The following is a 27,500-nucleotide window of genomic DNA, read 5'->3' as shown; positions in this document are numbered from 1 at the left end:
CCAAATATCTGTCCAATCTTATCATAAAGAATGCGTTACGCAATGAAAGAATGTAGTTATTATTATGTGAAAGTGTCATTTAACTTTATTCAGTTGTACAGGTTGAGTTGCAAATACGAGATAGGTACCACCAATATAACGGTAGTGTCTATATTTTGCATTAGGAAACCAGAAACATGTCTCCATACAGAGAGTAAAACAGAAAATTTAAAATTTCTCTATTTAACAAAGATTCTGTGAAAATTTCAGGCATTTTATTAAGTAGTAACAATTTTTATTCAGTGGTTAATGGTAATGAAGAATAATAAGAGTAATAAAACATAATAAACGGACAGATGGTACATGTGGGATGGATAGGAGGACACCCTCAACGCTCTTAGACACCCTACTTTCCAAGTAAGGGCAGAGGGCGGAGGTGGTACTTCCACATACGTTTCAACTTTTCTTGCCCTGTGTTTCTTGAGATTTTTTTAATGACCCCACCCTATTTTTGTGTTTTCTTGATTATATCGCTTTGTGAGGGGACTTAGCCCGTCATTTTAATAATTGAAATTCCTCTTCATCCAAAGATGCTTTGTACCAAGTTTGGTTAAAATTGGCCGAGTCGCTCTTGAGGAGAAGTCGAAAATGATAAAAGTTTACAGATTGATGGACAGATAGACGGACGATGGACAAAATGTGATCAGAAAAGCTCATTTGAGCCTTCAACTCAGGTAGGCTAAAATACCTTGGATGCTCTCTGTCACATCAAACAAATCTGTGTGGATATCGACTCCTCTAGTTGACCTGATATTTTTCTTTATTTTCTCCAAGTCAATACCCTTCAGTCTCTCTAACAGTGTTGTTTTCCCACTACCGGCACACCCTATTATCATCCCAGAGGCGTGGTACATGGTTGTCTTCCCTTTCTTTAAATTCTCAATGAAATTCGTCACTGATTTGTCTCCCCTTAGGATTATCTGCATTGGTATTCCTACTATAATGACAAAACACTAATATTACAAAGCTGTGAAGGAGTCAAACAAATGATTATAAACAATCATAACAAGAGGCACGGGGGCCACATCGCTCACCTGCGTAAATCGGCTAGGAATAAGCAAAAATCAGATCAGAACTGAAAAGTTCACTAAAGGGAGGTGGGGGACTTGAATTTTAATACCACTAAAGATTGCCTTCATATTAATACAGTATATGACTGTGCTGTTCTTGATAAAAAGATTTTTTAAAAAACATTTTCTTCCTATATATAACTTCATAATAATTTGAATTTGATTCCCCATTGTTTCCCTCCCTACCCCAAAGGGCCATGATTTGAATAAATTTAAATCTTCAATACATGAGGATGCATACATGTCAATATGACTAAACATAGCTTTTCTGTTCTTGGGATTTTTTCCTTTATTTCTCTATGTAAAACTATTACCCCATTCATACGACATGATTTGCATACCTCAGTATATTTTACTCATATCATGTAAATTTACTCACATGTGCAATTTTTGTCATATGAACTGATTTGCTCACATGTAAATTCTGCACAGTTGAGTAAATTTACACCTGGTCAGGACTAGGTGCAAATTAACTTTTGCACACATGTTGTAGAGAATTATTAGTTCATATGTGTAAATTTTGTCGTATGAACACGCAGCAAATTTACTTATGTATTTTGTTTTTTTTATTGCATAAATCTCCATTTTGAGTGTTGTTTCGGTTGTTTATGCATTGTAGTGTGTGTAATATCAGTCTGTTAGCATGGCGGCCAGGTAGCAAAACATAACAAACTGCATATTTTATGGTCATCTTTGCTGTACTTCAAGGATAGCTGAAAGTAGTGGTGTTTCGATTATCGCCGACATCGCCGAATCTATCGCTGAAACCCAACCGATTTCGATTAATCGGATCGAAATTTGAGATCGATTAATTGGTAAAACCCGTAAACATACAAGTTTACAAAGAACGAACTGTTGTTGACACGAATAGTCGAATACACTACGTACATTGGCATAGATGGCGGCGCCCTGTGTCGCACACAACGAGGATGACCAGCGAGAAATACTTCCCTACCCCGGCACTAAATCGAAGTCGAAGGTATGGAAATACTTTGGATTTTAGAGAAAGGCAGCCGGTCGGCCGACGAAACAAAACTTAGACTTGTCAAGGGCCATTTGCAAACTCTGCAGGTGAATGTACACCAATAAAGGTATTATATCGACTTTACGCTCTGTCGTCCTTGGTAAGAAGTTTGGGAAAACGCTATACACGTTACTGGTCCTCCAGTAATTATCGGACAGAAATCTTGCGTTTTTCAGAATTTCTAAGCAGTGTTGTACAATTAAATTTTAAAATTTATATTTCGCCAGAGGTTAACTCAAGAGCAAAACAAATATATTAAAATATTTTATGATTTTTGCTTGAAAAATTGTTTAAAGATCACTAGAAAACATACCGAAATTCATTCAAATTTTGAAAAGCGGACCGGTAATTATCGGACACCTGGTTTTTACAGGAAAAAAGATGACATTTGAGAGGTTAAAAATTGATTTACAAACACTACTGTCAATATCCTAGGTAATGATGCCAATTTCTTGATCCAGTGTGAATTTCTTTCTTCATATTTTGCGAGTCATTACCATGCCCCTTTCCCCGGGTGAAAACGACACTTCATTGAGCGAGTAACAAAAACCCCATACATTTATATTGTGTCCGATAACTGCTGGTGTCCGATAATTACTGGAGGATCAGTACCATTGATAGCAGTGACCCACATGTACACAAATTACAAAGAGAAGAGGGATGAAATCTGACTCAGTCCTGCTAGAAAAGACTCTACACCAATGTTTAGAAAATGTATCAAAAGCTATTAAAGATACTATCATAAACAATTTGTTATGAACCTGCCAGTTGGCAATTTTTTTTACATTAAAATTAAAAGAAAATGCTGAAAATCTTTACTTGGAAGCTCAAATTTTACTTCCTTCCAAGTTCCACAATATTATGACCTTGCTCTTTCTATTCAGGGAACACGTCCAACTTCATGGCTCATATTAAAACGGAACATGGAGATGTATTAGAGTCGTCCGGTTCGAGTGACGCAGCTAGTGCTAAAGCAACGAACGACTTCACTGACATACTTTGCAAATGCTGGTCCTAGTAGTTAGTACTAGTTACTAGTTAGTAGTTACCTTGTTATTGTAATTGCCAAATTTCATGTTAATAAGTTGTCAGTTACATTGAATAGTAAAAAAATAAACATTTTATAGTCATATATCCTTTATTTCACATATGTTTCAAAATAAATATGGAAACCGATTAATTCAATTAATCACTAAAATCGGACTCCGATTATTAACCGATAATCAGTTTCAGATTTTTTTCCGATTATACAACACTAGCTGAAAGTAAATTGAGTTTTGATAAGGGTAATGTTTTAAAGTCTTTAAAGGGTATACAGGGTTGCACTAGCATATAGTTCTTTCCAAAAATGGCCTTTTCAACTCTGAAAACAAGGATCCACAGTATATCTCCAGTGTCCTCTGAGGTAAATTTGAATTTGCAAAAATGCGCGCATCTTGCACCCTTTCTTGCAAACCTATGTTTATGCCTCTAAATTATAAAAATATAACTGTGGTCTCGCAAACATGTCCTCCAGGATGAACTTGTTAAGTAGTCCCCTTACAATTCAAGTAGTCTTCATGGGAAATGCTCTGGAGCTGTGTTAGGAATAGGCATTAAATCAATCGCCCGGGCCCCATTACATATTGACTGTCTTCTACCTTTCTTTGTTTTTAAACCAAGGCAAGCTACTGACATATAAATTGATGCTACAGGAATTTCAACAACCCTGTTGAAAATAAGCATTTTTAAGCATTCTCGATCTTGGCAGCCGATCCCACCATGAATTTCTAGGGGATTTGTGTTTATTTCCTATTCATATTTGTTTTGTTTGAAATTCTTTTAAAAACCGATTGCCCATTTTCTTTTCCAGGAAATTGCATATAATATAATAATGCTTTCAAGCAGATACTTCATAATGACCTTGCAAACTTGATGTACTGTAGATTTCCAAACACCAATAAGATTTTCGAGTCGTACTTTATTCTGCTGAAGACGCCAACCAGTATATGGCAACAGCCATCTTTTTCTTAAAACCCAACGGCTCTTCTATAGTCTTTAGGACCAAGGCCACAGAATTTTGAATTTTAAACAATGATTTTAATTAATTTTCCTTTTTTCATGAGTAAATTTTTCCTAAAAGTTATTAAGTTCGCTTTTTCCGTACCAAAAAATAAATGGATTGGATTTCCCCCTTCTTTCTTTGAGGAACACTCAAAAGTTAGTCCTATACCCAAATAGTAAGAAAAAAAAACCTTTTCTATAAAAGTTCACAATTCTGAATCTGTGGATCATCCTATTTTATATGAAAATATAAGGATTAACTTACAGTACATAAATCTTGTCTGAACGCATAGCAAATTAACTTTTACTTACGTGTGTATATTTGTAAACTCATAATTATGTAAATTTGCACATATAAGCAAATTTTCGTCGTATGAATGAGGTGTATGATCCACCATTGTAGCCCCACCCTACCCATGGGGGGTTATGATTTGAACAAATTTAATTCTACACTACCCGAAAATGCTTCCATATAAATACTAGTATTACTTATCATGGATTTGCTATTCTTGAGAAGATTTTTTTATATTTCAATGTAAAACTTGGATCCCCCATTGTGGCCCACCCTATCCCCGGGGGTTATGATTTGAACAAACTAGAATCTACACTACCTGAGGATGATTCCGCATAAATATCACTAATCATGGCTTTGAAGTACTTGAAAAGACGATTTTAAAAGATTTCCCTATCTAGTCCTATGTAGAACTATGATCAGCCATTTTGCCTCCCCCTCAACCCCCAGGGGTCATGATTTGAACAAACTTGAATCTTCACTACCTGAGGATGATTTCACATGAGTTTCATCTTTCCTGGCCCAGTAGTTCTTGCGAAGAAGATTTTAAAAGATTTTTCCTATATATTCCTATGTAAAACTTTAATCAGCCATTGTGGCCCCACCCTACCCCCAGGGGCCATGATTTGAACAAATTTGAATGTACACTACCTGAGGATGATTTTACATGAATTTCATCTTTCCTGGCCCAGTGGTTCTTGAGAAGAAGATTTTTGAAAAATGCCATTAATTTTTCACTAATTCATAATTATCTCCCTTCGGAAAAGGGCTTGGCCCTTAATTTGAACAAACTTGAATTCCCTTCACCTAAGTATACTCTGTGGCAAGTTTGGTTGAAATTGGCCCAGTGGTTCTTGAGAAGAAGATAAAATGTGAAAAGTTTACGCTGACGCCCACGACGACAACGACGACGAGAGACAAGGGACAAATTTTGATCGGAAAAGCTCACTCGAGCCTCCAGCTCAGGTGAGCTAAAAATAGTTTTCCTATTCTCGAGAATTTTCAGTGATTTATTTTTGCCTTATCAGTATGTCAATTAAAAATAAAATAAAAAAGACAGATGAGCATTTTTATCTTAGATTAGAGTACTGTAGACGTACTTTTTTCGAGGGGTCATAATTACGTGGAATCTAAGTTTTTGTTTAATCCGCGAGTAGAAAATAATACGCGGATTTCTTAGATTGTCGCTGTATGCATTATATTTACATAAAGTACGCTTGGACAAATTTCCGCTGAAAACTTGTGACCGCGTACATAGCATTAATTAATACATTGTACCAAGCAGAAAAATGTACTTCTACAGGACCTTTACTGTTAAACAAGAGGCCCAGGGGCCTTGAATCGCTCTTCTGATAAATTGTACAACCTATCACTTCTATTTGAAGCCTCTAACCCTAAGTATCCTAAGACCCAAGTTGCATCAACTGACAAAGTTTGATGATTCTTAGCCAATTAGTACTGAAGATATTTTAATAAAGCTATTAAAAAAACCATAAGTAGGTCACAGTGACCTACTTTAAGATTGAAGTTTTCTGAGAACTCAAGATGCATTAATAGACAAAGATTGAACATTCTAAGCCAATAAGTATTTGAGATATTCAAAAGTAGGTCACCTTGACCTACTTTTTGGTCTACATTCTTGGAAAACCCAAAATGCATCAACTGACAACGTTTGATTATTCTAAGCCAATAAGTACTCGAGATACTTAAATGTAGCCATAAAAAGTCAAAAATAGGTCACTGTGACCTAATTTCTAGTAGACGATTTTCGAAATCCAAGATACATCAACTGACAAAGTTTATTGATTCTTAGCCAGAAAGTACATAAGATATTCATATGTAGGTTACCATGACCTACTTTGTAGTAAACATTCTCCAAAAACCAAAGATGTCCCAACTGACAAAGTTTAACAATTCTAGGTCAACCAGTACTGGCGATATGAAAATATAGCCATAAAATGTCAAAAGTAGGTCAAGGCAAAGTAATTTTTGGTTTGCATTCCCCGAAAACCCAAGATGCATCAACTGACAAAGTTTGATGATTCTAAGCCAATAAGTACCTGATATACTTAAATATAGCCATAAAATGTCAAAAGTAGGTCACCTGATGACCTACTTTTTGGTCAACCAAAATCCCAAGATGCATAGCCAATAAGTACAGGAGATACTTAAATATAGCCATAAAATGTCAAAAGTAGGTCACCGTGACCTACTTCTGGTCGTCACTCTCCGAAAACCCAAGATGCATCAGATGCATCAACTCACAAACTTTGATGATTCTAAGCCAATAAATACCTAAGATACTTAAATATAGATATAAAATGTCAAAAGTACGTCATCTGACCTCCATTTTGGTTGTCACTCTCCGAAAACCCAAGATGCATCAACTCACAAAGTTTGAGGATTCTAAGCCAATAAATACCAAAGACAGTTAAATATAGCCATAAAATATCGAAAGTAGGTCATCATGACCTACATTTTGGTTGACATTTTTCAAAGTCCCAAGATGCATCTGCTGACCAAGCTTGATGATTGTAGGTCTGAAGGTAATCAAAATATGCCTTTTAAACAACTTGAAAACAAATGCCTGCAAAATTCAAAAAGTAGGTCACAGTGACCTTCTTTTTCATGAATATGTTTTAAGGTCCAAAGATGCAGCAACTTACAAGATTTGATGATTCTAACCCTCTCAGTGTCTGAAATAATGGGATTAAATGTTTTAAGAAGGATGAGTCATAAAGTTCAAAAAGTAGGTCACGGTGACCTACTTTTAAGTTGATGTTGTTCAAGGACTCAAGATGCATCAACTGACGAAGTTTGATGATCATAGGCCTTAAAGTGTCCAAAATATGCCTTCAAATTAATTTGAAAACAAATGCCCGCAAAATCAAACAAAAGGCCCACGGGCCTTATAGGTCACCTGAGTATCGTGTAACAACTTTCAAACAATTAAAATTGGTACATGTTTTAAACCAAAGGCCTCTATTTACTAAATACCCAGAAGTAGATCAGAGTAACAAAGAGAAAATGCACTTCCACTTTATACCCAGTTGTGCACCTCACCCCAAAGGAACCACTGACCCAGGGGCCACACATTTCAAAATTTTGCAAATTTATCATAAAATGGTTGATTAAAAGTTAAGAGCAGATTTTAAAGCATTAATTTATTTTCAGACTATGTACCCCCCCCCCCCCAGGGGGCATAAAAATAACCATTTTGCTAGATGCGCCTTTCTTCATCATGAATATATATATACTTGGATCATTGGCATAAAACCCAGGATCAAAGGAAAAGATTTTCAAAGAGTTAACGCATTTTCACTATATAATCAATAGAGCCCCGCCCTAACACCAGAGCCCCTGACCCTGGGGCCATAAAATTCACAATTTTGGAAGTGGCACTCTTGCTCATCATAACTATGTACTTTGTTAGTTTATTTAATACCCAGAAGCAGAGAAGATTTTCAAAGAATAATTAATGCATTTTCACAATATAATCAATAGAGCCCAGTGCTCCAAGTCACAATTGCTCTTAGGTCGCAAAATGGCGACCTTAAATTTTTTTTGGTCGCCATTTCAGAATTTCTGGTCGCCATAATCAAATATTTCACTCGCCATTAAAAAAATACATTTTGTGAATAAAACTTGATAATTTAAATAAGGATATGTATTATGTCTTGATTACATCAAAGATTACTTATTACTGTGCTAGGTTGAATGAAATATTTTTATTGAATACATATACCCTTATGGTTGTAAAGAAGAACACAAGTAATCTGATTACAGAAATAAAAGAATGAATCCTCTTAACCTGCAATCTCGCCCCTTTTTAAATGCAGAATATTTAGAAAATCTTTAAACTTATTTTTTGTAAATTATCGGGGGGCCAAATTAGGACATTTAAACGATTCATTCTTTTATCAAATGAAAATACAAGCTTGAGAGCTGTTGAGACAGGACTTTGCCTGCTGTTTGTCATGTTTACTTACTACTACGTACCTAACCCATTACACAGTCATTATAAATGCCGCCAAAACACTCTTTATTAGCGTGATTCATTGTGATATGCAAGCAATTGACCGAATGCTTCAATAACAAGGTCGGATCTTAGAAAGTTTACGAAGTTTGGATGCCATTCTACCAGGAACATTATTTATACACTTCTCTGGTTCTATCAAACTTTGTACAGCATGCTGCCATACATTACGTGATCTAAGTCAATGCGACGCTTTATAAAGTGTATTTAAGTATATGTCTTCAAACATTTTCTTGATAGAGAATCTTTACAAGTGAAATCTCGATCCCGATCTTAAAAATTGACGTTTCCAGCCCGAATTTTCTCAGTTGCGAAAATGCGAGTGCGTTTTAATATTTAGTCGCAAAATCAATTTTTTGGTCGCAAATGCAACCAATTTAGTCGCAACTTGAAGCACTGGAGCCCCACCCTAGCACCAGAACCCCTGACCCTGGGGCCATTAAATATTAAACAATTTTGGAATAGATACTCTTGCTCATCATAACTATTGGCTTAGTTTATTTATTTAATACCCAGGAGTAGAGAAGAAGATTTTCAAAGAATTAATGCATTTTCACTATATGATCAATAGAGTCCCGCCCTAACACCACAACCCCTGACCCTGGGGCCATGAAATTCACAATTTTGAAAGTGGCACTCTTGCTCATTATAACTATGTACTTAGTTAGTTTATTTAATACATAGAAGCAGAGAAGAAGATTTACAAAGAATAAATGCATTTTCACTATATAGTCAATAGAGCCCCACCCTAACACCAGAACCCCTGACCCTGGGGCCATGAATTTCACAATTTTGGTAGAGGACTCAATGCTCATTACATTCGTGCTAACAGTTTGCCTGCTTGATGTCCAGGAGTAAAGAGGATTTTTAAAGATTGCAATAATTTTGGTGGTTTTGGCCCCACCCCTCAGGCCCCAGGGGGGCAGGGACCATAAAATTCACAATTTTTGCTCCCCTTCACCCATAGATATTGTATACCAAATTTGGTTGAAATTGGTTCAGTGGTTTCAGAGCAGAAGATGAAAATGTTCAAATGTTAACACACGACGCACGACGGACGACGTACGAAGCACGACGACGGACGAAAACGGATAGCAATAGGTCACCTGAGTTACTCAGGTGACCTAAAAAGTAGGTCACCGTGACCTACTTTTGATATAACATGATATGAAGTCCTAAGATGCATCAACTTACAAGATTTGATGATCCTAGTCCTTATAGTAAGCAAAATATAAATGTTTTTATTAACTGTAAATTTAGGTCAAATTTGAAGTGACCTTGAGACCACACCCTTTGCCTCAGGGTCATGCCTTGAACAATTTTTAATCTTCAACATATCCTAATCCTTGTACGTAACTTTGGTGAAAATCTGCCTGGTGGTTCTGGAGAAGAAGATTTTTTAGCAACCAGTACTTTTGGTTTTGTTTTCTTGTTTATCTCCCCTTGTTTAAGGGTCCCAACCCTTATTTTAGTATAATTGGTAGCCCTTGGGCCAAGGATACCCTGTGACAAATTTGACACTGATTGGCCAAGGGGTTCTTGAGTTATGGCCCATATTCTAACAAGAGGCCAATGGGCCACATCGCCCACCTGAGCAATGTGGCTAGAAAACAAGAGGCCCATGGGCCACATCGCTCACCTGAGAAGCTTTGACCATTCCGTTCTTTAACAGATTCCCCCCTTGTAATACATGTTGTGACCCCATCCTACCCAATTGATCATAATTCAAACAATTTGAAATCTATATTTACCATAGGATGCTTTGATTCAACATTGTATAACTTTGATTCCCCATTGTGGACCCGCCCTACCCACGGGGTTTATGATTTGAACAATTTAGAATCTACACTACCCCAGAATGCTTTCACATAAGTTTCAGCTTTTCTGGCCCAATGGTTCTTGAGTAGAAGATTTTCAAAGATTTTTCCCAAATATTTCTATGTAAAACTTTGATTCCCCATTGTGGCCCATCCAACCCCAGGGGTTATGATTTGAACAATTTAGAATCTACACTACCCCTGGATGCTTCCACATAGGTTTCAGCTTTTCTGGCCCAATGGTTCTTGAGTACAAGATTTTCAAAGATTTTTCCCATATATTTCTATGTAAAACTTTGATTCCCCATTGTGGCCCCATCCAACCCCCAGGGGTCATGATTTGAACAATTTAGAATCTACACTACCCCTGGATGCTTCCACATAGGTTTCAGCTTTTCTGGCCCAATGGTTCTTGAATACAAGATTTTCTAAGATTTTTCTTATATATTTCTATGTAAAACTTTGAGTCCCCATTGTGGCCCAGCAATATCCCCGGGGGCATGATTTTAACAATTTAGAATCTACACTGCCCCAGGATGTTTCCATATAAGTTTCAGTTTTTCTGGCCCAGTGGTTCTTGAGTATATGATTTTCAAAGATTTTCCCATATCTTTCTATGTAAAACTTTGATTCCCCATTGTGGCCCCGTCCTACCCCTGGGGGTCATGAATTTAACAATTTAGAATTCACGCTACCCTAAGATGCTTTCATATAAGTTTCAGCTTTTCTGGCCCAGTGGTTCTTGAGAAGAAGATTTTTTAATGACCCCACCCTACTTTTGTCTTTTCTTGATTATCTCCCCTTGTGAGGGTACTTGGCCCTTCATTTGAACAATTTAACTTCCCCTTCACCCAAGGATGCTTTGTACCAAGTTTGGTTAAAATTGGCCCAGTGGTTCTTGAGAAGAAGTCGAAAATGTGAAAAGTTTACAGACGGACAGACAGCTAGACGGACGACGGACAAAATGTGATCAGAAAAGCTCACTTGAGCCTTTGGCTCAGATGAGCTAAAAAGCATAAATCAGTTTATTATTGAAAAGTTGAAACCCAATAGTGGTCCCAAACAATCCTTAAAAGGGAGCGGGTATGATTTGAACAAACTTTAATCTACACTAACTAAGGATGCTTGCATATTTCTTTGACTACCTGTGGCTTTATTGCCCTTAACATTTGAACTTACATTGTGGCCCCGCCCTAACCCCAGGGGTCATGTCTTGAAGAAAATTGAATCTAAACTTACTGAGAATGCTTCCATATGAAAAGGACTAATCATGGCTTTGCTATTTTTGAAAAGAAGATTTTTAAAGATTCTTTGTACATGTTTCCATGTAAAACTTGAGTTCCATGTTGTGGCCCCGCCCTACCCCCAGGGGTCATGATTTGAACAAACTTGAATGTTCACTACCTGATGATGCTTCCATAAAAATATGATCATTCATGCTTTTGCTATTCCAGAGAAGATTTTTTAAAGAATTTTCCTATATATTTCTATGTAAAACTTTGATTGGCCATTGTGGCCCCCCTACCCCCCCCCCCCCCGTGGTCATGATTTGAACAAACCTGAATCTACACTACCTGAAGAGGCTTTCATATAAATATATTATATTTATATTCATGCCTTTGCTCATTCTTGAGAAGAAGATTTTAAAAGATTTTTCCTATATATTTCTATGTAAAACTTTGATTGGCAATTGTGGCCCCGTCCTACCCCTGGGGGTCATGATTCGAACAAACTTGAATCTACACTACCTGCATGAGGATGCTTCCCAATAAGTTTCAACTTTCCTGGCACAGTGGTTCTTGAGAAGAAGATTTTTTAAAGAATTTTCCTATATATTTCTATGTAAAACTTTGATCGGTCATTGTGGCCCCGCCCTAACCCTCGGGGGTCATGATTTAAACAAACTTGAAACTACACTACCTGAGCATGCTTCCATATAAATATGATGAATTATGGCTTTGTCATTCTTGTGAAGAAGATTTTTAAGGCTTAAAAAAAAAAAAAAAGTTTGTTTCCTGTAACATTCCCAAAAAATTAAGGGTCGGTAGGTCGGAAATTCTTTTTATTTTTTTTTTTTTTTTTTTTTGCTTATGAATGGTCAAACATCCCCGGACCGAAAATACCAGGTGTTATATTTACAGTGGACACCCAATATGGCATCCAAAATGGCTGCCAAGCTGCAGAAAGCGAACTTCAGAAGTTGTAGGGGGAAACTGTTGTTACAATAATGATTACTCTTTATATTTAAGGTAAATGTACACTAAGTTGACATATTTTATGTCTCAAATTAAGCTACAAGCTATTTTTTTATATTTAATAAATGGAATCAGCTGATTGATCAAACAAAGTTTTGCCATTTGTCAGAAAAAAAAATCCACCCGGGGATAATTTGAATGGGTTGGTCGGGTTACAGGAAACAAACATATTTTTTTTTTAGGCCTAAAGAATTTTCCTATATATTTCTATGTAAAACATTGGTCAGCCATTTTTGGCCCCGCCCTACCCCCGGGGGTCATGATTTGAACGAACTTGAATCTACACTACCTGAGCATGCTTCTATATAAATATGATGAATTATGGCTTTGTCATTCTTGAGAAAAAGATTGTTAAAGAATTTTCCTATATATTTCTATGTTAAACCTTGGTCGGCCATTTTGGCCCCTCCCTACCCCTGGGGGTCATGATTTGAACAAATTTGAGTCTACACTACCTGAGCATGCTTCCATATAAATATGATGAATTATGGCTTTGTCATTCTTGAGAAGAAGATTGTTAAAGAATTTTCCTATATATTTCTATGTAAAACTTTGGTCTGCCATTTTGGCCCCGCCCTAACCCCCGGGGGTCATGATTTAAACAAACTTGAAACTAAACTACCTGAGCATGCTTCCATATAAATATGATGAATTATGGCTTTGTCATTCTTGTGAAGAAGATTTTTAAAGAATTGTCCTATATATTTCTAAGTAAAACTTTGGTCAGCCATTTTGGCTCCGCCCTACCCCAGGGGGTCATGATTTGAACAAACTTGTAACTATACTATCTGAGCATGCTTCCATATAAATATGATGAATCATGGTTTTGTCATTCTTGAGAAGAAGATTTTTAAGGAATTTTCGTATATATTTCTATGTAAATTTTGGTCGGCCATCTTGGCCCTGCCCTACCCCCGGGGGTCATGATTTGAACAAACTTGAATCTACACTACCTGAGGATGTTTCTCTATAAGTTTCAACTTTCCTGGCACAGTGGTTCTTGAGAAGAAGATTTTTAAAATATGCCACCAAATTTTCAGTTATTCCTAATTATCTCCCCTTGAATGAGGGCGTGGCCCTTCATTTGAACAACCTTGAATCCCCTTTACCCAAGGATGCTTTGTGGCAAGTTTGGTTGAAATTGGCCCAGCGGTTCTTGAGTAGAAGTCGAAAATGTGAAAAGTTTACAGACAGACAGACAGACGGACAGCTAGACAGACAGACGGACAAAATGTGATCAGAAAAGCTCACTTGAGCTTTCAGCTCAGGTTCAGATGAGCTAAAAACTTCTTTTAAATCATTAAATTTTATCCAAGTAACTAGTCCAGGTGAGCTGAAAACAGACTTACGTTTCCTAAATACGTCTTCATGGAATGATTGGTCTTCCATGGTTGGGTGCGTGAAAACATCTTCTCCAAGTCTTTCTAAAAACTCCTCATTTTTTTCTGGCAGCAACCAACAGCAAACTTCATCCTGTCCTCTCCGATAATTCCAGGATCTACAGTATTCGGTGATGTTTTCTTTTTTTGCCCAACTTAAGAAAATATCGGTAAAGTTAAACTCAAAACTCTTTGAAAATTTAAGGAAACTAATGTTTTTGAAGACCTCAGAGGAAAAACTGATCTCTGATTCATTGAGTTTCAGAATTGGTTTGTAATTTTCTAAATGTGTATGGACAAATGGCTTTTTGATTTCCTTTGAGTTAAGACATTTGGCAACAGAATTATATTTGGTCATCCAGTTTCCTTCTTTCATGTTTATTCTGTAGGAATCGGACAGAAGAAGGCACATCAATAGTGTATCTCCATCTACAAAATAAACAATAAAATAATGATGAACAACTCCGGAAATACCCCTTGAATGTATTTACATCACCTGCTGTTAAAAATTTTAAACCAATTTGAGTAAAATTCCTTTTTATAGTTGCATTATACAGATTACAGATCTTCTTACATTGATTCAAATGTTTTTGAAAAAAAAAGGGGGGAGGTCATGGACATCCATGCAACACATTTGAGGTTGCTTTTCCACTTGTTGATTGATTGAACATTCAAGTTATTAATTTCCACAACTACATCATGTAGATGGCATTAACTTTTTATGTGTATTAGTATATGAAACCCGAATCTTTGAGCTTCTGTACAAAAATTCCATTACTTGTACAATTGTGTAAGTTTATTAGTGAAGGTCCTTAATCATAACATTAAATGTAAAATACAGTCCATTAGAGGATTTGATTAGGTGATTTTTGGCCTTCATGCACAGATCTAGAGGGGTCAGGACTCCCCCCTGGAATCTGCAAGGTTATCAAATTTATATACTAAAGCAACAAAAAGTTACCTTGGACCCTCCCCCACCCATGGAAAACGCAGACCCCCCTCCCCTTAGTAAACGTGAATTTGTGTTAAAAGGGTTGATGTATTAGAAGTCATGTCCCCCCCCCTCTCCTCCGAGATAGGTTTTTAAGGTAATTAGATTTGGCAAGTTTTTGGGGTTTTTTTATTTTATTATTTTATTTTTTTTTTTTTTTTGCTTGTCAAGAAATTTCTAGGTTGGGTTTTTTTGGACTGGGGTGGACCCCCCCCCCCCCCTGGAAAAAAATTTCTGGATCCGCACCTGGCCTTGAACTCGCTTAAGTGACCTTACGTAACGGTCAACACACATAATCATTGTGTCCTATACCTGTACATACTTTCAGTGTTTTCCTATCATGAAGTTTTGGTCTGGGCATATCTGCTAAATGGACAGCTAGATGGATATTAAATAGACAAGGTGATTCTATAATTTATATACCTCCCAATATTTGGTTAAAGACAAAGCTACCGGTAACAAGGCAGCCTAGAAATTTTGATCAGAAAATTATCTCTTTAGTATTTAGTTCAGATCATTAAAGGTAATTGTAGTTAATAAATATTTATGTGATAATCAAAGTAGAATGATAATTTCCATTGAAATTTTTAAAGAAGGTTCAAACTCATACCTTCTATCCTGTGAATGTTGTCAAACAATGTCTCTATATTTCTAAGGTCATGTCTGCTGTGATCCTCAGAGCTGGTACACTCCACACACAAGGGAACACCACACGGGGTACAGAACTGGTCCAGCGGAATTCTGGGATGTATAATACATTTGATGTCCTCCAGAGGGAGTCCTGTTAGAAATAAAAAAAGTTTTATATTGTAAATACTCCGAATCTTTATTAATATTCATGAAGCAAAGGCAATTTGGTAAAATAAAGATAAACATTCACAATCAACACACTATTCATCAAAATGTACTTTAGCTAAGAACTGATGATCTTAACCAAAATCACAGGACCTCTAGAACTGCTTAGAGTTATAATATGCCCCTGTGTGGTATGCAGCCCTAAAGAATGATTTTGTAACATAACTCCACTGAAAATTCACTGAGTAAGACATACTCTTACAACCCCTGCCCCCAACAAAAAAAACCACAACACGGTGACATACATACATATATGTGGGTGGATGTAATTAAAATAAAAACAATCCAACAATTTTCTCATAGATTAAAATAAGTCATACGAGACATCTAACTTTGCTATAATGAAAAATTATTGACATAACTTGAAATAGTACAGCCATATATTAACCCTCCCCCCCCCCCCTTCTCTAAGCACCAACACTTCGTTCAGTGACTGTGTAAACCACAGAAATCAACCCTACATATATCTCTGTCAGTGACCTTCAGTGCTTGTAACAGGGTAAAAATGGAACATTTTCATTGCATTATCATCTAAGGGCTTCCAGTGTTTTAAATTCATTTAATTGGAATACATAGAGTTACATATGGACAGAATAAATTTATGAGCATGTCTACGAGAAAACCATGCAAGAGGTTATGGGAGCAAGGTTCTCTGATCAACTTCATGTTTTGTGTGTAAATTTCTTCTATAATATGAAATATTTTGCCACAATTTTTTTTTCAGTGTGGTCTCACTTAAGGGGTAAAATCGACACTGTTACTAAAAATAGAATTCTTGGTCCTTACGCAGGGTGAAAACAGGAATTTTATAGGATTTTATATTTAAAAATTCAGCATTTTACTTGATTATGATATAAATTATCCATATATGGTTGAAAGTAACAAGATATACTTGTTTCGGAATTTTTTTCATAATCACAAACTGTGCCCTCGTTTAAGTGCAAAAAGGTCACAAATCTGGCATATTTCCAGATTTTTGAAAACTGGTAAAAATATTAACTTTTCAAAAACCCATAACTCAGAAAGTAACGCTTAGAATCAACTCAATCTCAAACCAATTATTAGACAACATGTCTGTCTACATTATATAAAAAATCTGTCTTTGGACTCTCAAATATTTTGCTGTACTTTTTACTTAAAGTTGGACATTTTTTGTGAATTTTCAAATTTTTTCTCATCCCTGAACTTCAGCAAGGAGTTATTTGCTGATTTAAATATTTTCAAGAATTCAAATTTTGCGGTTGAAAAATACCAGTATATTGAAAATTTTTGTTTTCAATCAATAATTATTTCTTAGGGGGTTAAATTGGGGGGGGGGGGGGGGGTAGCAGAATTGTATTATTTTACATTTTTTTATTTGAGCAGGGTGATATTCACATACTGTTTAGTACCTGTTTGTCAATCAGTAGACCAAGTTTGTTCTTTCTTATCTTAAAAAAAACTTGCTTGATAAATAATAAACAAAGTACACTGGTATCTACTAATAAGTAGATGACCCCTTTTAATTTGGAGTTCACAAGGTCAAAGGTCAAGGGTTATAATTCTCCATATACCAGTATGTAGATTTTAATCATTCAAAATCGTGAGGACCCATTGTTTGACAGACATGAAATTTAGTACATTGGTTTCTTGAAAAGTAGAGGACCCCTTTAGATTTTGAGGTCACAATGTTAAAGGTCAAGGGTCAAACTGAACAGAAAGGAATATCAGAGCTATTTTCTTGACAGATATATTGTAATGGCAACAACCTCAAAATGAATGAACACAAAGTTTTAAAAAATCAACAAATTAGGACATTAGTTATTTTATAATTTTTAATTTCATTGCATATTAAAATTTGAATATTACTCAATAACTAAGTACATTCAACAACAAATAAATTACAATGCTTGACTGCTTCCTGATATGTTATATTCACTTCCAAAATTAAAATGACCTTGAAATTTTGTATGCTTGAAAAAAAATCTACTTGCTTAAGTATACATCATGGTTCTAAATTAAGGTAAGATTTAAAAGAAAAAAATCACAGTTTCCCCAAATCATATTCTGAATTATTTGCTATAACTGTATACAGGAAATTAGTCTTTATAACAGTTTTATATTTGGTAAAACTAAAGCACTGCTGACCTTGAACTTTGATCTTCTCTAAGATAACAAACACTTAAAATTTACTCTGAATTTCTGTGTATTCTTGCAAGTGAACCCTGATACATATTAAATATTATTTGGGTTGATCTTGAGGTCTCAATCTTTCAAATTCTATAAGGTGTGTCCAAACTATTTTGTTCAGTATGATCCCATTTTCTTCCAATGTATCATCCAATAACTTCTGGAGAAAATTTAACAAGCACTGAAATTTCCACTTCTGGTTTAAAGAACAACTGGACTGTCTCCAAATACGCAAGAGTAGTACTCAAATCAGGTACCTGTGAAAAAACACAGTTTTCAAATTAAATTGAAATAAAACATACAAGACATATTCTAAGATTTTTAAAATAAATATCATGTTTATGATAATGATACATTTAAATTAATCAATTGAAGAAAATGTCATCAAATGATTTAGGTAAGATTCTTCACAAATTCTTCTGGCTTTCTTTGAAGAAAACAAGAGCTTCATATATCCTTGAAGTAAAGTAATAGAGTAGGGAAAAATGCATGTGGCAAATCGACAGAGAGGGCAATTCCTTTCCATGTACTATAGTATACAGTTATGAAATGGGTATGAGGGAAATAGCAAATTTATGATTCCCCGAGGGAGGAAACTATTTCCCGGAGGAAATAATTTTCTGCCAAGGGGAACAATAAATTTGTTATTTCCCGAGCTCCCATTCCATAACTTTTTTATTATACCAAAACAATGATAGGCGATTGAAATTTTTTAACCAGATATTCCAACATTTTAAAAAAAAAACTGTAGAGGCATAATTACAAATGCATGCGGTTTAACACAATGTATGATAAGTGAAGCATCGTGTCCTTAAACAATTAATTTATTTTTAAAAAAGTATTTTCACTGACATTTCGAAAAATTATCGTTTTCTTCATTTTGGTAGAATTCAAGTATGATTTTCACATCGCACGTCGAAATGTTTTGACGTCATAGCTACATTGCTAATAACATGACGTCACAGACTCGAGATTCTTTGAACGCTTCACCCACTGAACACTTTGATTGGTTAAAATTACTAATAAATATTCATGAGGGAGTAGTCCAAGGGAGCAACTCTGATTTTCCAGGGAGTAGTCTTCAGATGAGGGCAATAGTCACTTATCGGGGAAATAGAGTTTTATGGTATTAATTTATACAGAGTAATGACAGTAGAGGTATAATAATATAACACATCTTTACCATTTCCTCAGCAGTGATAAGTAGTTGGTAATTCTAATGCTGCATCTGCATTGTCTTTTCTCTTCTTATTTCTGGATTCTGTACACAAAACTACATTGGAAACCCTATGTAGTAATTCTTTATAGCTCCACAGCTGAAAATCCCATTGTAAAGCCCAGCCCTAACCAGGGAAATGAATTTGAATAATCTGAAATTGCACGAGAAATGTAAGAATGAAAGGAAATATTCTTTATGTTTATAATATTTAATTAGTTATGTTTTCAACAGAAACTTGTCAAGGAACACATGGTTACCTTTATTTTAAAAGTATGAGATTATGAGATTCTTTATAATCAAGCAGCCACATATAAGGCAATAATGGTGATTTAATTGACAGTGAAGACCCACCTATCCAATTCTTAATGTACCCTATTAGTAAACAGTCTTTGAAAACCCTGGACCTATTCAACTTTTCATTCTCTCTTCATCACCCCACGAAGGCTACTTATGCTATTTATAATTATTTTGCAATATTGTTGAATTTATACAGATATTTTTATTGCTACATGTACAAGTACCAACCTTGAACATGTTGAAATTTCTCTTGACAGGTTTGCTAGGTATATATTCAGGTCCAGTACAATCACTAGATTTAGCTACGTAGGTATATTTTTATAGAAAAAATTAATTTGGCAGCTAAATAAAGCTACTTCAGGTAGGTAAAAAAAGCTAACTAAGTAGGTATAAATCAGAGAGCAGCCCCCAAGATGCCAAAGTTTTTTTGTAATGTATTTTTATGATAATATAAACCAAGATCCACCTACCTGTTTCTTTTTCAAATTCAAACATTGTTGATTCGGTATCATCATATAACTACATCCGTCTTGCTACCAAATGCTGCCAGAATCATATTCATCAAAATCAGAGCCATAATCCGAAGACTCGTTGACAATTAACGCACTTGAATCTTTTTCTGGGGACGTACAAAACGGTAAACAAAACGTCTCAGGATGCCAAAATGTTTACACGTGGTACTTCGATTCCGATGGTTTTCATAATGTTTTATGCATTTTAAACATAGCCACTAGTATATACGTAACAAATTACATTCACAGGAGGGACAATTTTCTTCAAATCACACATAATTGATGCCTAAAACGATTAGATGACAGAAATCTGTTTATAAACTTCGTAAACATAATCATTATCTACCTTCTCTACAGAAGAGCGCAACACGGGAGATAATTCTAACAAAATCTAAATAAATAGTAAAATACGTTTTTTTTTCACAGGAAAAACAGGGAAAAAATTATTTATAGCTTTTATAAAAATAAAAATAATTTTCATTGTTTATATTTGTAAATATTTTACACAAAATTCATTAAAATTACTGTTAAAAGTAAAACTTATAAAATCATGAATTTTTCCCTCATTTGAATTTGGGGTAATTTCATTACGATATAACTTTTCTGTCCTTGAGAGTCCAAAGGTGGATTTTACATATTGTTTGGATAATATCCTAAAGATTCTTAAATGCACAAAATTCTGAAAAAAGAAGCGTTACTTTCTAAGAAATGTATCCCTGAATATTAACAAAAAATGAACCATTATCATTTCTTGGCACCATGCCAATATTTGTGCCCTCGTGACAGCCTTCTATATAGGGGTTTTACAAAAAAAATGATTCCAACTTAATTTTACGACTTAATTCTATGAGAAAACATAGCCCTTTTATTTATATATTGTTTTTTTCTTTCTTACTTTTAACTATTGAAATTGTCATTTTTTCACCAACTTTTTTGCATTTTCCCTTGAATATTGACCAAAATGAATTATTGGCTGTTACTAAAAATAGAAACAACCGATGCAAAAATAAACAACATATTTTTGACTCTCATTGGGTGTCCTTTAAGTTCAGAATAAAAATTAGTTTGTTCTTGAGAGTGCCTATCAGAGCGTTTTTCTAGTTATCTGCATGGTTTTCTCGTAGACAGGCTCTTATAATGATAAATATATAAACTATATTTCCCTCTTCACCATATCATGCACTTACACTTGATACAGGCAGTTATAATAGAATTATATCTTTATTGCATGGACCAGCTTATTTGAAACAAAGCAAGAGACTAAGTTATGTTTTTATCAGGAATTCTTTTTACACTTATAATGAAAAGGGGGGTAACTTGATTTTCTTCTTCAACTTCAAATACAAAATTGAATTGTCTCCCTTTCACTAGCAAGACACAGCTCAGTCACATTCAGGCTTATTCTTTGCATTTTTTAAAATTTTGTTCATAAAGTTGAAATGAATCTTAAACTTTACTAAGGACTTTAAGTTTGAATACTGTACAATTATTTCCATATTTCATCTAGAACTTTCTCATACAAAAAATGTAACTCCAGTACACAGTGTAGATTTACTGAACACCTGCTACAGAAATACACAACATTCCTAGACAGAGCTGTGTTAATGTCAATGTCACCCCAGTACACAGTGTAGATTTACTGAGCACCTGCTACAGAAATACACAACATTCCTAGACAAAGCTGTGTTAATATCAATGATGTGTATATCTAACTGTCAACATTAGTACAAATTGTCATGTGTTCTAAATGTAGACTTACTTAAACTGAATACATTATAAAGGACATTGTTAAAAAAAAAAGATTTTAAAATTTAATCCGCTATTTCTCAAAACTGATCATGCGATACACAAAGTTCATTTTTCGAACAAAACAGCACATAATTTCAAAACTTGATAATTACCCCCAATATTCAAAGTCTCAATATTCAAAATCAAAGTCTGTCTGTCAAACAAACATAATTATACCAGATGTATGAATGTACTAAAAATGGTTCTGAGAAAATAAATTACAGAAAAGTTTGAAATATTAAGATTCAGTGTATATAGAGTTCAATGTACATGTATGATTCAGTGATTGAAGAGTTACACACAACATCTAACAATTAATTACAGACTAGATGTACATCTATTATTACTTTTTAATCTATTTATCATCTTTATAGTCATAAATTTCATCTTTAACAGTTTATATTTGTTGTTTACACAATGAGCAATCATTTCTGATCAAACTATAGCATTTGTAAATAAACACTACATGTAAAGTTAGTCTTAAATGACCTCTCTATTATAGTGTAATTATTTAGTATTGGTATTATAATTATACAATACAATAAAACAGACTACAATGTTACTTACCAGTCAGAGAGTCTGTATCTACCACTCTGTATAGGTTGACTGTGTTGTTGTGATATGCCCCTACCCACAGTAGGTGTGTGTCCTCATCATAACTCAGGCCACATGGTCTGTCTATCTCGTGTTGTCGTGTCTGTACCTCTGTCAGATAGTGACCCTCACTATCTAACATCTGTACTGAGTCGGTGTTACCATCGCAGACCAGGATGTGTGACAGCGCGTCAGTACAGATTCCACATGGCCATAGTCCTGATCCTGATGGAGGACCTGTGTAGGAGAATCGGTAATTACCGTCACGATCTGTCACCACTACAGCACTACGGTAATAGTCAGACACAATAACATCTCCATTACGGTTCTCTGTGATGTATCCAGGATATCTATACAGTTCCTGACCCGTTTTGTTGTTGTGCTGTATGGTCTGGATGTTTTTTCCTGTGGAGTTATACCGTACTACCTTGGCTGTAAATGTATCATCTCTATACATACACATCCCGACCAGCAGGTCTCCAGTGGAGGGGGAGCTGTAGACACTCACTGGTCTCCATGGTTTGTTGTACTTTATTATCGTAGTCTTTTCTTTGTTATCTGTAGACAGTTTATTAATGTTATATTCACTGTCTATGTAGATTAGATCACACTCACGGTTTACAGTGTGTACTCCCTCATCACTACCTATATCTGTCACGTGATCTAGTTCTTCTCCTTTTGTGTTTGTCAGTATAAGATTGCCTTCATCATCACTGATCCAGACCCGGTCTGATGTAACACGTGAAATGTGACGACACCCTCTAACACCAGACACTCTGACAGATTTCTGTAGCACTGCTCTATACATCACTGACAGTTGACATCTGTTTCTTCTTTATCCTGTGGTTTTATGTTGATTTCCCTCAGTCAGGGAGATCTCTCTGTAAATTACAACATTGTGCTACAGTTATAGACATCAGTTACAGGTCTCTCTGTAAACATTAAATGTTGTAGATCAATATTTTATCTTAATATACTTCTTATAATTAAATCTAGAACAATAACTTGTCTCTGTTCACAATTAATCAAATTAACACAAACATAGAAACCTTTACATTGGGTTCTGAAATCTTTCATTGTTTCTGTGAATTGCAGGGTCCAAGTATTCACAATGGAAGTTTATCTAAAATGAAAATATTGATAGATTAAAACATGTCATGTATTCATAATAATTATACTGAAGATTTTTAAAATTATCATAAATCATGTAGATTGTACAATGTAATATGAAAACATGTCCACCATTTCAAGTTTATACAATTTATAAAATAAAATATCATCTTAAATCACAAATAAATTTAATTTCCTTCATATATTAATCCATACAATGTATGTGACAATGTTGTGCAGTATTAAACGTAGATTTTTGTGATGATGTACCATACACACTTTAAAGATAGGTATGATCTACAGTGAGCATGTGTGTGGGTCCATCCACTTAGAAATTTCAGAGTACTAAACCAACTAAAAGTGACCTTGGAAAGTCGTATATTTGGTAAAAGAGTTTGTTTTTTTTTTTTTGCTTGTGAAGAAATTTCTGAGGTTTTCTTCGGACTAGGTTGGACCCCCCCCCCTGGAAAATTTTTTTTACACATGGGGCACAACAAACAAAAGACTAGAAATGATACCAATAAGTCAACTTAATGATTCATTTGACCTAAAAATCAAATGAGGGTTTTTTTTTCTTAAATGATTGTTTGATTTCAGCCCTTTTCAAATAATCATCTAAAATATTCATCTTATAGAATGGAGGGTATAGATGATTTTTTTTTTCTAACCTGTAAGAAGTCAATTTCTTCATCTTCTTCTTAACAACTCCATAACACCTTATCAAAATCTGTCAAAAGAAATTCAGAACATTAGCTTACTTGTATTTATTTATACATGTATGTTCTTTTTAACCATTTTTTTGGTGATAAAGTAGATGTGGGAGTTATTTTTTACTGCCTGAATTTTCTATAAAATAATGATATGATTATCCATAAAATTATCAAAACTTTGAGTTCAAATGAAAAAAAAAAAACAAGAGACCCGAGTGCCACATCACTCAGCTGATTACTTTGGTAATGCATTTCTTTACCAGAATTCCCCTCTTCTTATATATCTATTGTGTCCCCCTACCCCCTCCCACCACCACCATCCCCATCTTGTTTTTAATAATTTAGAATCTAGACTACCCAAGGATGCTTCCACATAAGTTTCAATTTTTCTGGCAAAGTGGTTCTTGAGAAGAAGATTTTTTAATGACCCCACCCTATTTTTGTCTTGTCTTGATTATTTCCCCTTGGGAGGGGACTTGGCCCTTAATTTTAACAATTTAAAATCCCCATCGCATAAGGATGCTTTGTACCAAGCTTGGTTAAAATTGGCCCATTGGTTCTTGAGAAGAAGTTGAAAATGTGAAAAGTTTACAGACGGACGGTCAGACTACAGATAGAATGTGATCAGAAAAGCTCACTTGAGCCTTTGGCTCAGCTGAGCTAATAATGGAAAAAAGATTCTGTGTTCATAGAATATACTTTCCATGTATGATCTATATGTTCGCATAATCTATTGCTTATCTACGTGTGAATATCTTAGGCATTACCTTGAATGTATTTTTAATTTTAAACATCTTTATGGTTTGAACAAATTTATAACTACCCTACCAGAGGATATTTACATAAACATAACTCATCATGGATTTGCTATTCTTGAGAAGATTTTTTTCCCTATATACTCCTATGTAAAACTTTGTTTGTCCATTCTGGCCCCATCCTTCCCTTAGGGCTCATGATTTGAATAAATCTACGCTACCTAAGGATGATTCCACATGTTTTATCTTTCCTGGCCCAGTAGTTCCTCAGAAGAAAAATATTAAGAGAATTTTAAGCCATTAATTTTTCACTAATTTGTAATTTTGTAGTTATCTCCCCTTGAGAGATGGTGTGACCCTTCAATTGAACTTAACTCCCCTTCACCCAGGGATACTTTGTGCCATGTTTGATCATTTTGATTGTAGTCTGTCCAGTGGTTTCGGAAAAGAAGATGAAATTGAGAACCAGAAGTCTCTGTTGAGACTGAAGCTCTACTGGTTTGAACTTATAGCAAAGGAAGAGAAAAGTACTTAAGCAGCTGGGATTTGAAACTAAATAGAACTAGAAAACTGACCAGTCAGCAAGGGCCCCGCCATGGGGTAGAATTATAAGGGTGCAACTTACGGAATTATTAAAAAATGTATGAAGAATAAGCAACAGCAACTGTGTTCTTAAAATTTCAAGATAATTCCTGAATATTCAAAAACCTGAAAATAATATCCTTGTACTTACATTAGGCAGTAAAGAACAACTTAATGTATATTTAAACAATTATGAAGAATTTGTGTTATATAAAATGCCAGCCTTGAATGAATGCAAATATCATGAAGGCTTGACCTTAACTTCAAACAAACAGCAGTTGCAGACAAAGGTTTTCATTAATCTTAAAGTGACAGAATAAAGAAAAGCCTACTAAATTTTCTGCAGCAGGCTAGATAATTAATCCCAAGGGATAATTGTACCTCTCTCATCATTTTCTTCTAAAGTACAATAAGAACTTTTTCAGTATTAATGATAGAATGGGGTTTTTATACAACTATTCTAAAAATTAATAACAGGGCTCTCGATTCTCTATAATTGGGGCCGTTGATTCCCAATTCAAAAAATGTACCCTTTTTCCAAATTGAATGTGTTAATTTTCCCAAAAATCATTCTCCCCAAAATTAAAAAAAATATATAGCTTGATGTGTAATACCGGGTAATTAAATTTGTTTTTCACATTCTTATGTATTGCAAAACAATGATTTAATTAATAACAAAGATCAGAAACCCAGTATATCATGTTTCTAAAGAATAATGGTTATCTTCAAATTTCCAAAAATGTCGCTATTTTTCCCAATTTTTAAAAACCTTGGACCCATTCCCAAAAGTGTCGTTAGAGCCCTGAATAATATGCTTGAATTAACATAAAGTGAAAAAAGTAAATCAAAAAATGGTTCAAAAAATCTTCTTTAATCTATTTCTTGTTATTAGAATTTAATGAAATCATAACTATTTAACAAATATAAATTATAAAAAAAATTATAAAATTTAAATCCACATTTCAGAGTGTTCATAGCATTCCAAATTGACTTAACTTCAAAACAAACTTCATTTGCAGACAGAGGTGGTAATTCATCTCAATTTGACAGATAAAGATAATGCTCTGGATTTTCTTCAGGAGGAAAGCTAATTAATCCCAAGGGACTCATAGCAGCATTCAGTTTTACAATAGGAACATGTTCAGCAGTTATCTCTCTTTGCCAAAGCTTTTGTATATAAAGTTAAGGAATCTACCCACCACCCCAGCTCCAAACCAGGGGACATAGAGAACCAAACTTAGCATCAAAATATGTATTTCTGCCTACTGAACTATCATACCAAATTTGTACTTGATAGGGCAGACATAAAAAAAAGTTGCCCATTCATTCTTATGCATAGTTAAGGAATCTACCCAACCACCCCAGCTCCAAACCAGAAGACATAGAGAACCAAACTTAGCATCAAAATATGTATTTCTGCCTACTGAACTACCATACCAAATTTGAACTTGATTGGGCAACAATAAAAAAAGTTATTAGAAAAAAACAGAAAATTTGTGGACGGAAGAGTGACAGACGGACAGACAGACAGACAGACATACGGACAGAGTGATTATAGGGCACCCGCAAATCCTTGCGGGGCCCTAATAATGATCGTTGATAAAGTCTCTTTATGTTCTTAGTATAGTCTACTTGTGTGCCAAGTTATACTGAAATCAGAACAAAACTGTAGGAGGAGTAGCATTTTGAAACAATTTTACAGACATTTCTATTTTTTTAGTAACCACGGCAACACCATTCATCAAAATTAAAATTCGATACACAGAATTATGTATCTTAGTGTATTCTACTTATGTGCCAAGTTATATTGAAATCAGACCAAAACTGTAGGAGGAGTAGCATTTTGAAAGAATTTCACAGAAATTTCTATTTTTAGTAACCACGGCAACACCGTTCATCAAAATCAAAAACCGATACACAGAATTATGTATCTTAGTGTAGTCTACTTGTGTGCCAAGTTATA

At 34.8% G+C, this 27,500-nt stretch overlaps 1 protein-coding gene and 1 long non-coding RNA gene across 3 annotated transcripts in view; both read right to left on the bottom strand.

Annotated features, from left to right (window-relative positions):
• LOC134249242 (uncharacterized) overlaps nucleotides 1-24,221 on the bottom strand; it is a 32,758-nt gene extending 8,537 nt beyond the window's left edge. The window contains exons 1-6 of one of the 2 annotated variants that reach the window (XM_062731611.1): nucleotides 24,159-24,221; nucleotides 23,430-23,503; nucleotides 22,354-23,261; nucleotides 15,557-15,727; nucleotides 13,926-14,384; nucleotides 728-976 (exon numbers count right to left, since the gene is read on the bottom strand). In XM_062731611.1, coding sequence (XP_062587595.1) covers nucleotides 728-976; nucleotides 13,926-14,384; nucleotides 15,557-15,727; nucleotides 22,354-23,188 — 1,714 coding nt within the window. In that variant the 5' untranslated portion in view covers nucleotides 23,189-23,261; nucleotides 23,430-23,503; nucleotides 24,159-24,221. The remainder of the gene's footprint in view (nucleotides 1-727; nucleotides 977-13,925; nucleotides 14,385-15,556; nucleotides 15,728-22,353; nucleotides 23,262-23,429; nucleotides 23,504-24,158) is intronic. The other variant, XM_062731612.1, reaches the window with a different exon arrangement.
• LOC134249243 (uncharacterized) lies at nucleotides 18,072-20,133 on the bottom strand. The gene is made up of 3 exons (XR_009988237.1): nucleotides 19,957-20,133; nucleotides 19,154-19,340; nucleotides 18,072-18,227 (listed from the first exon to the last, which is right to left on the bottom strand). It is a non-coding gene; the product is annotated as an uncharacterized LOC134249243 (long non-coding RNA).
• Nucleotides 24,222-27,500: the final 3,279 nt, after the last annotated feature.

The sequence above is a fragment of the Saccostrea cucullata genome, unplaced genomic scaffold, assembly GCF_032062105.1.
Source record: "Saccostrea cucullata isolate Sc308-1 unplaced genomic scaffold, CSIRO_AGI_Scuc_v1 ctg4963, whole genome shotgun sequence".
Taxonomy (NCBI): domain Eukaryota; kingdom Metazoa; phylum Mollusca; class Bivalvia; order Ostreida; family Ostreidae; genus Saccostrea; species Saccostrea cuccullata.
Note: the sequence above shows the minus strand (reverse complement) of the source record. Positions and strands in the feature narration are given on the sequence as shown.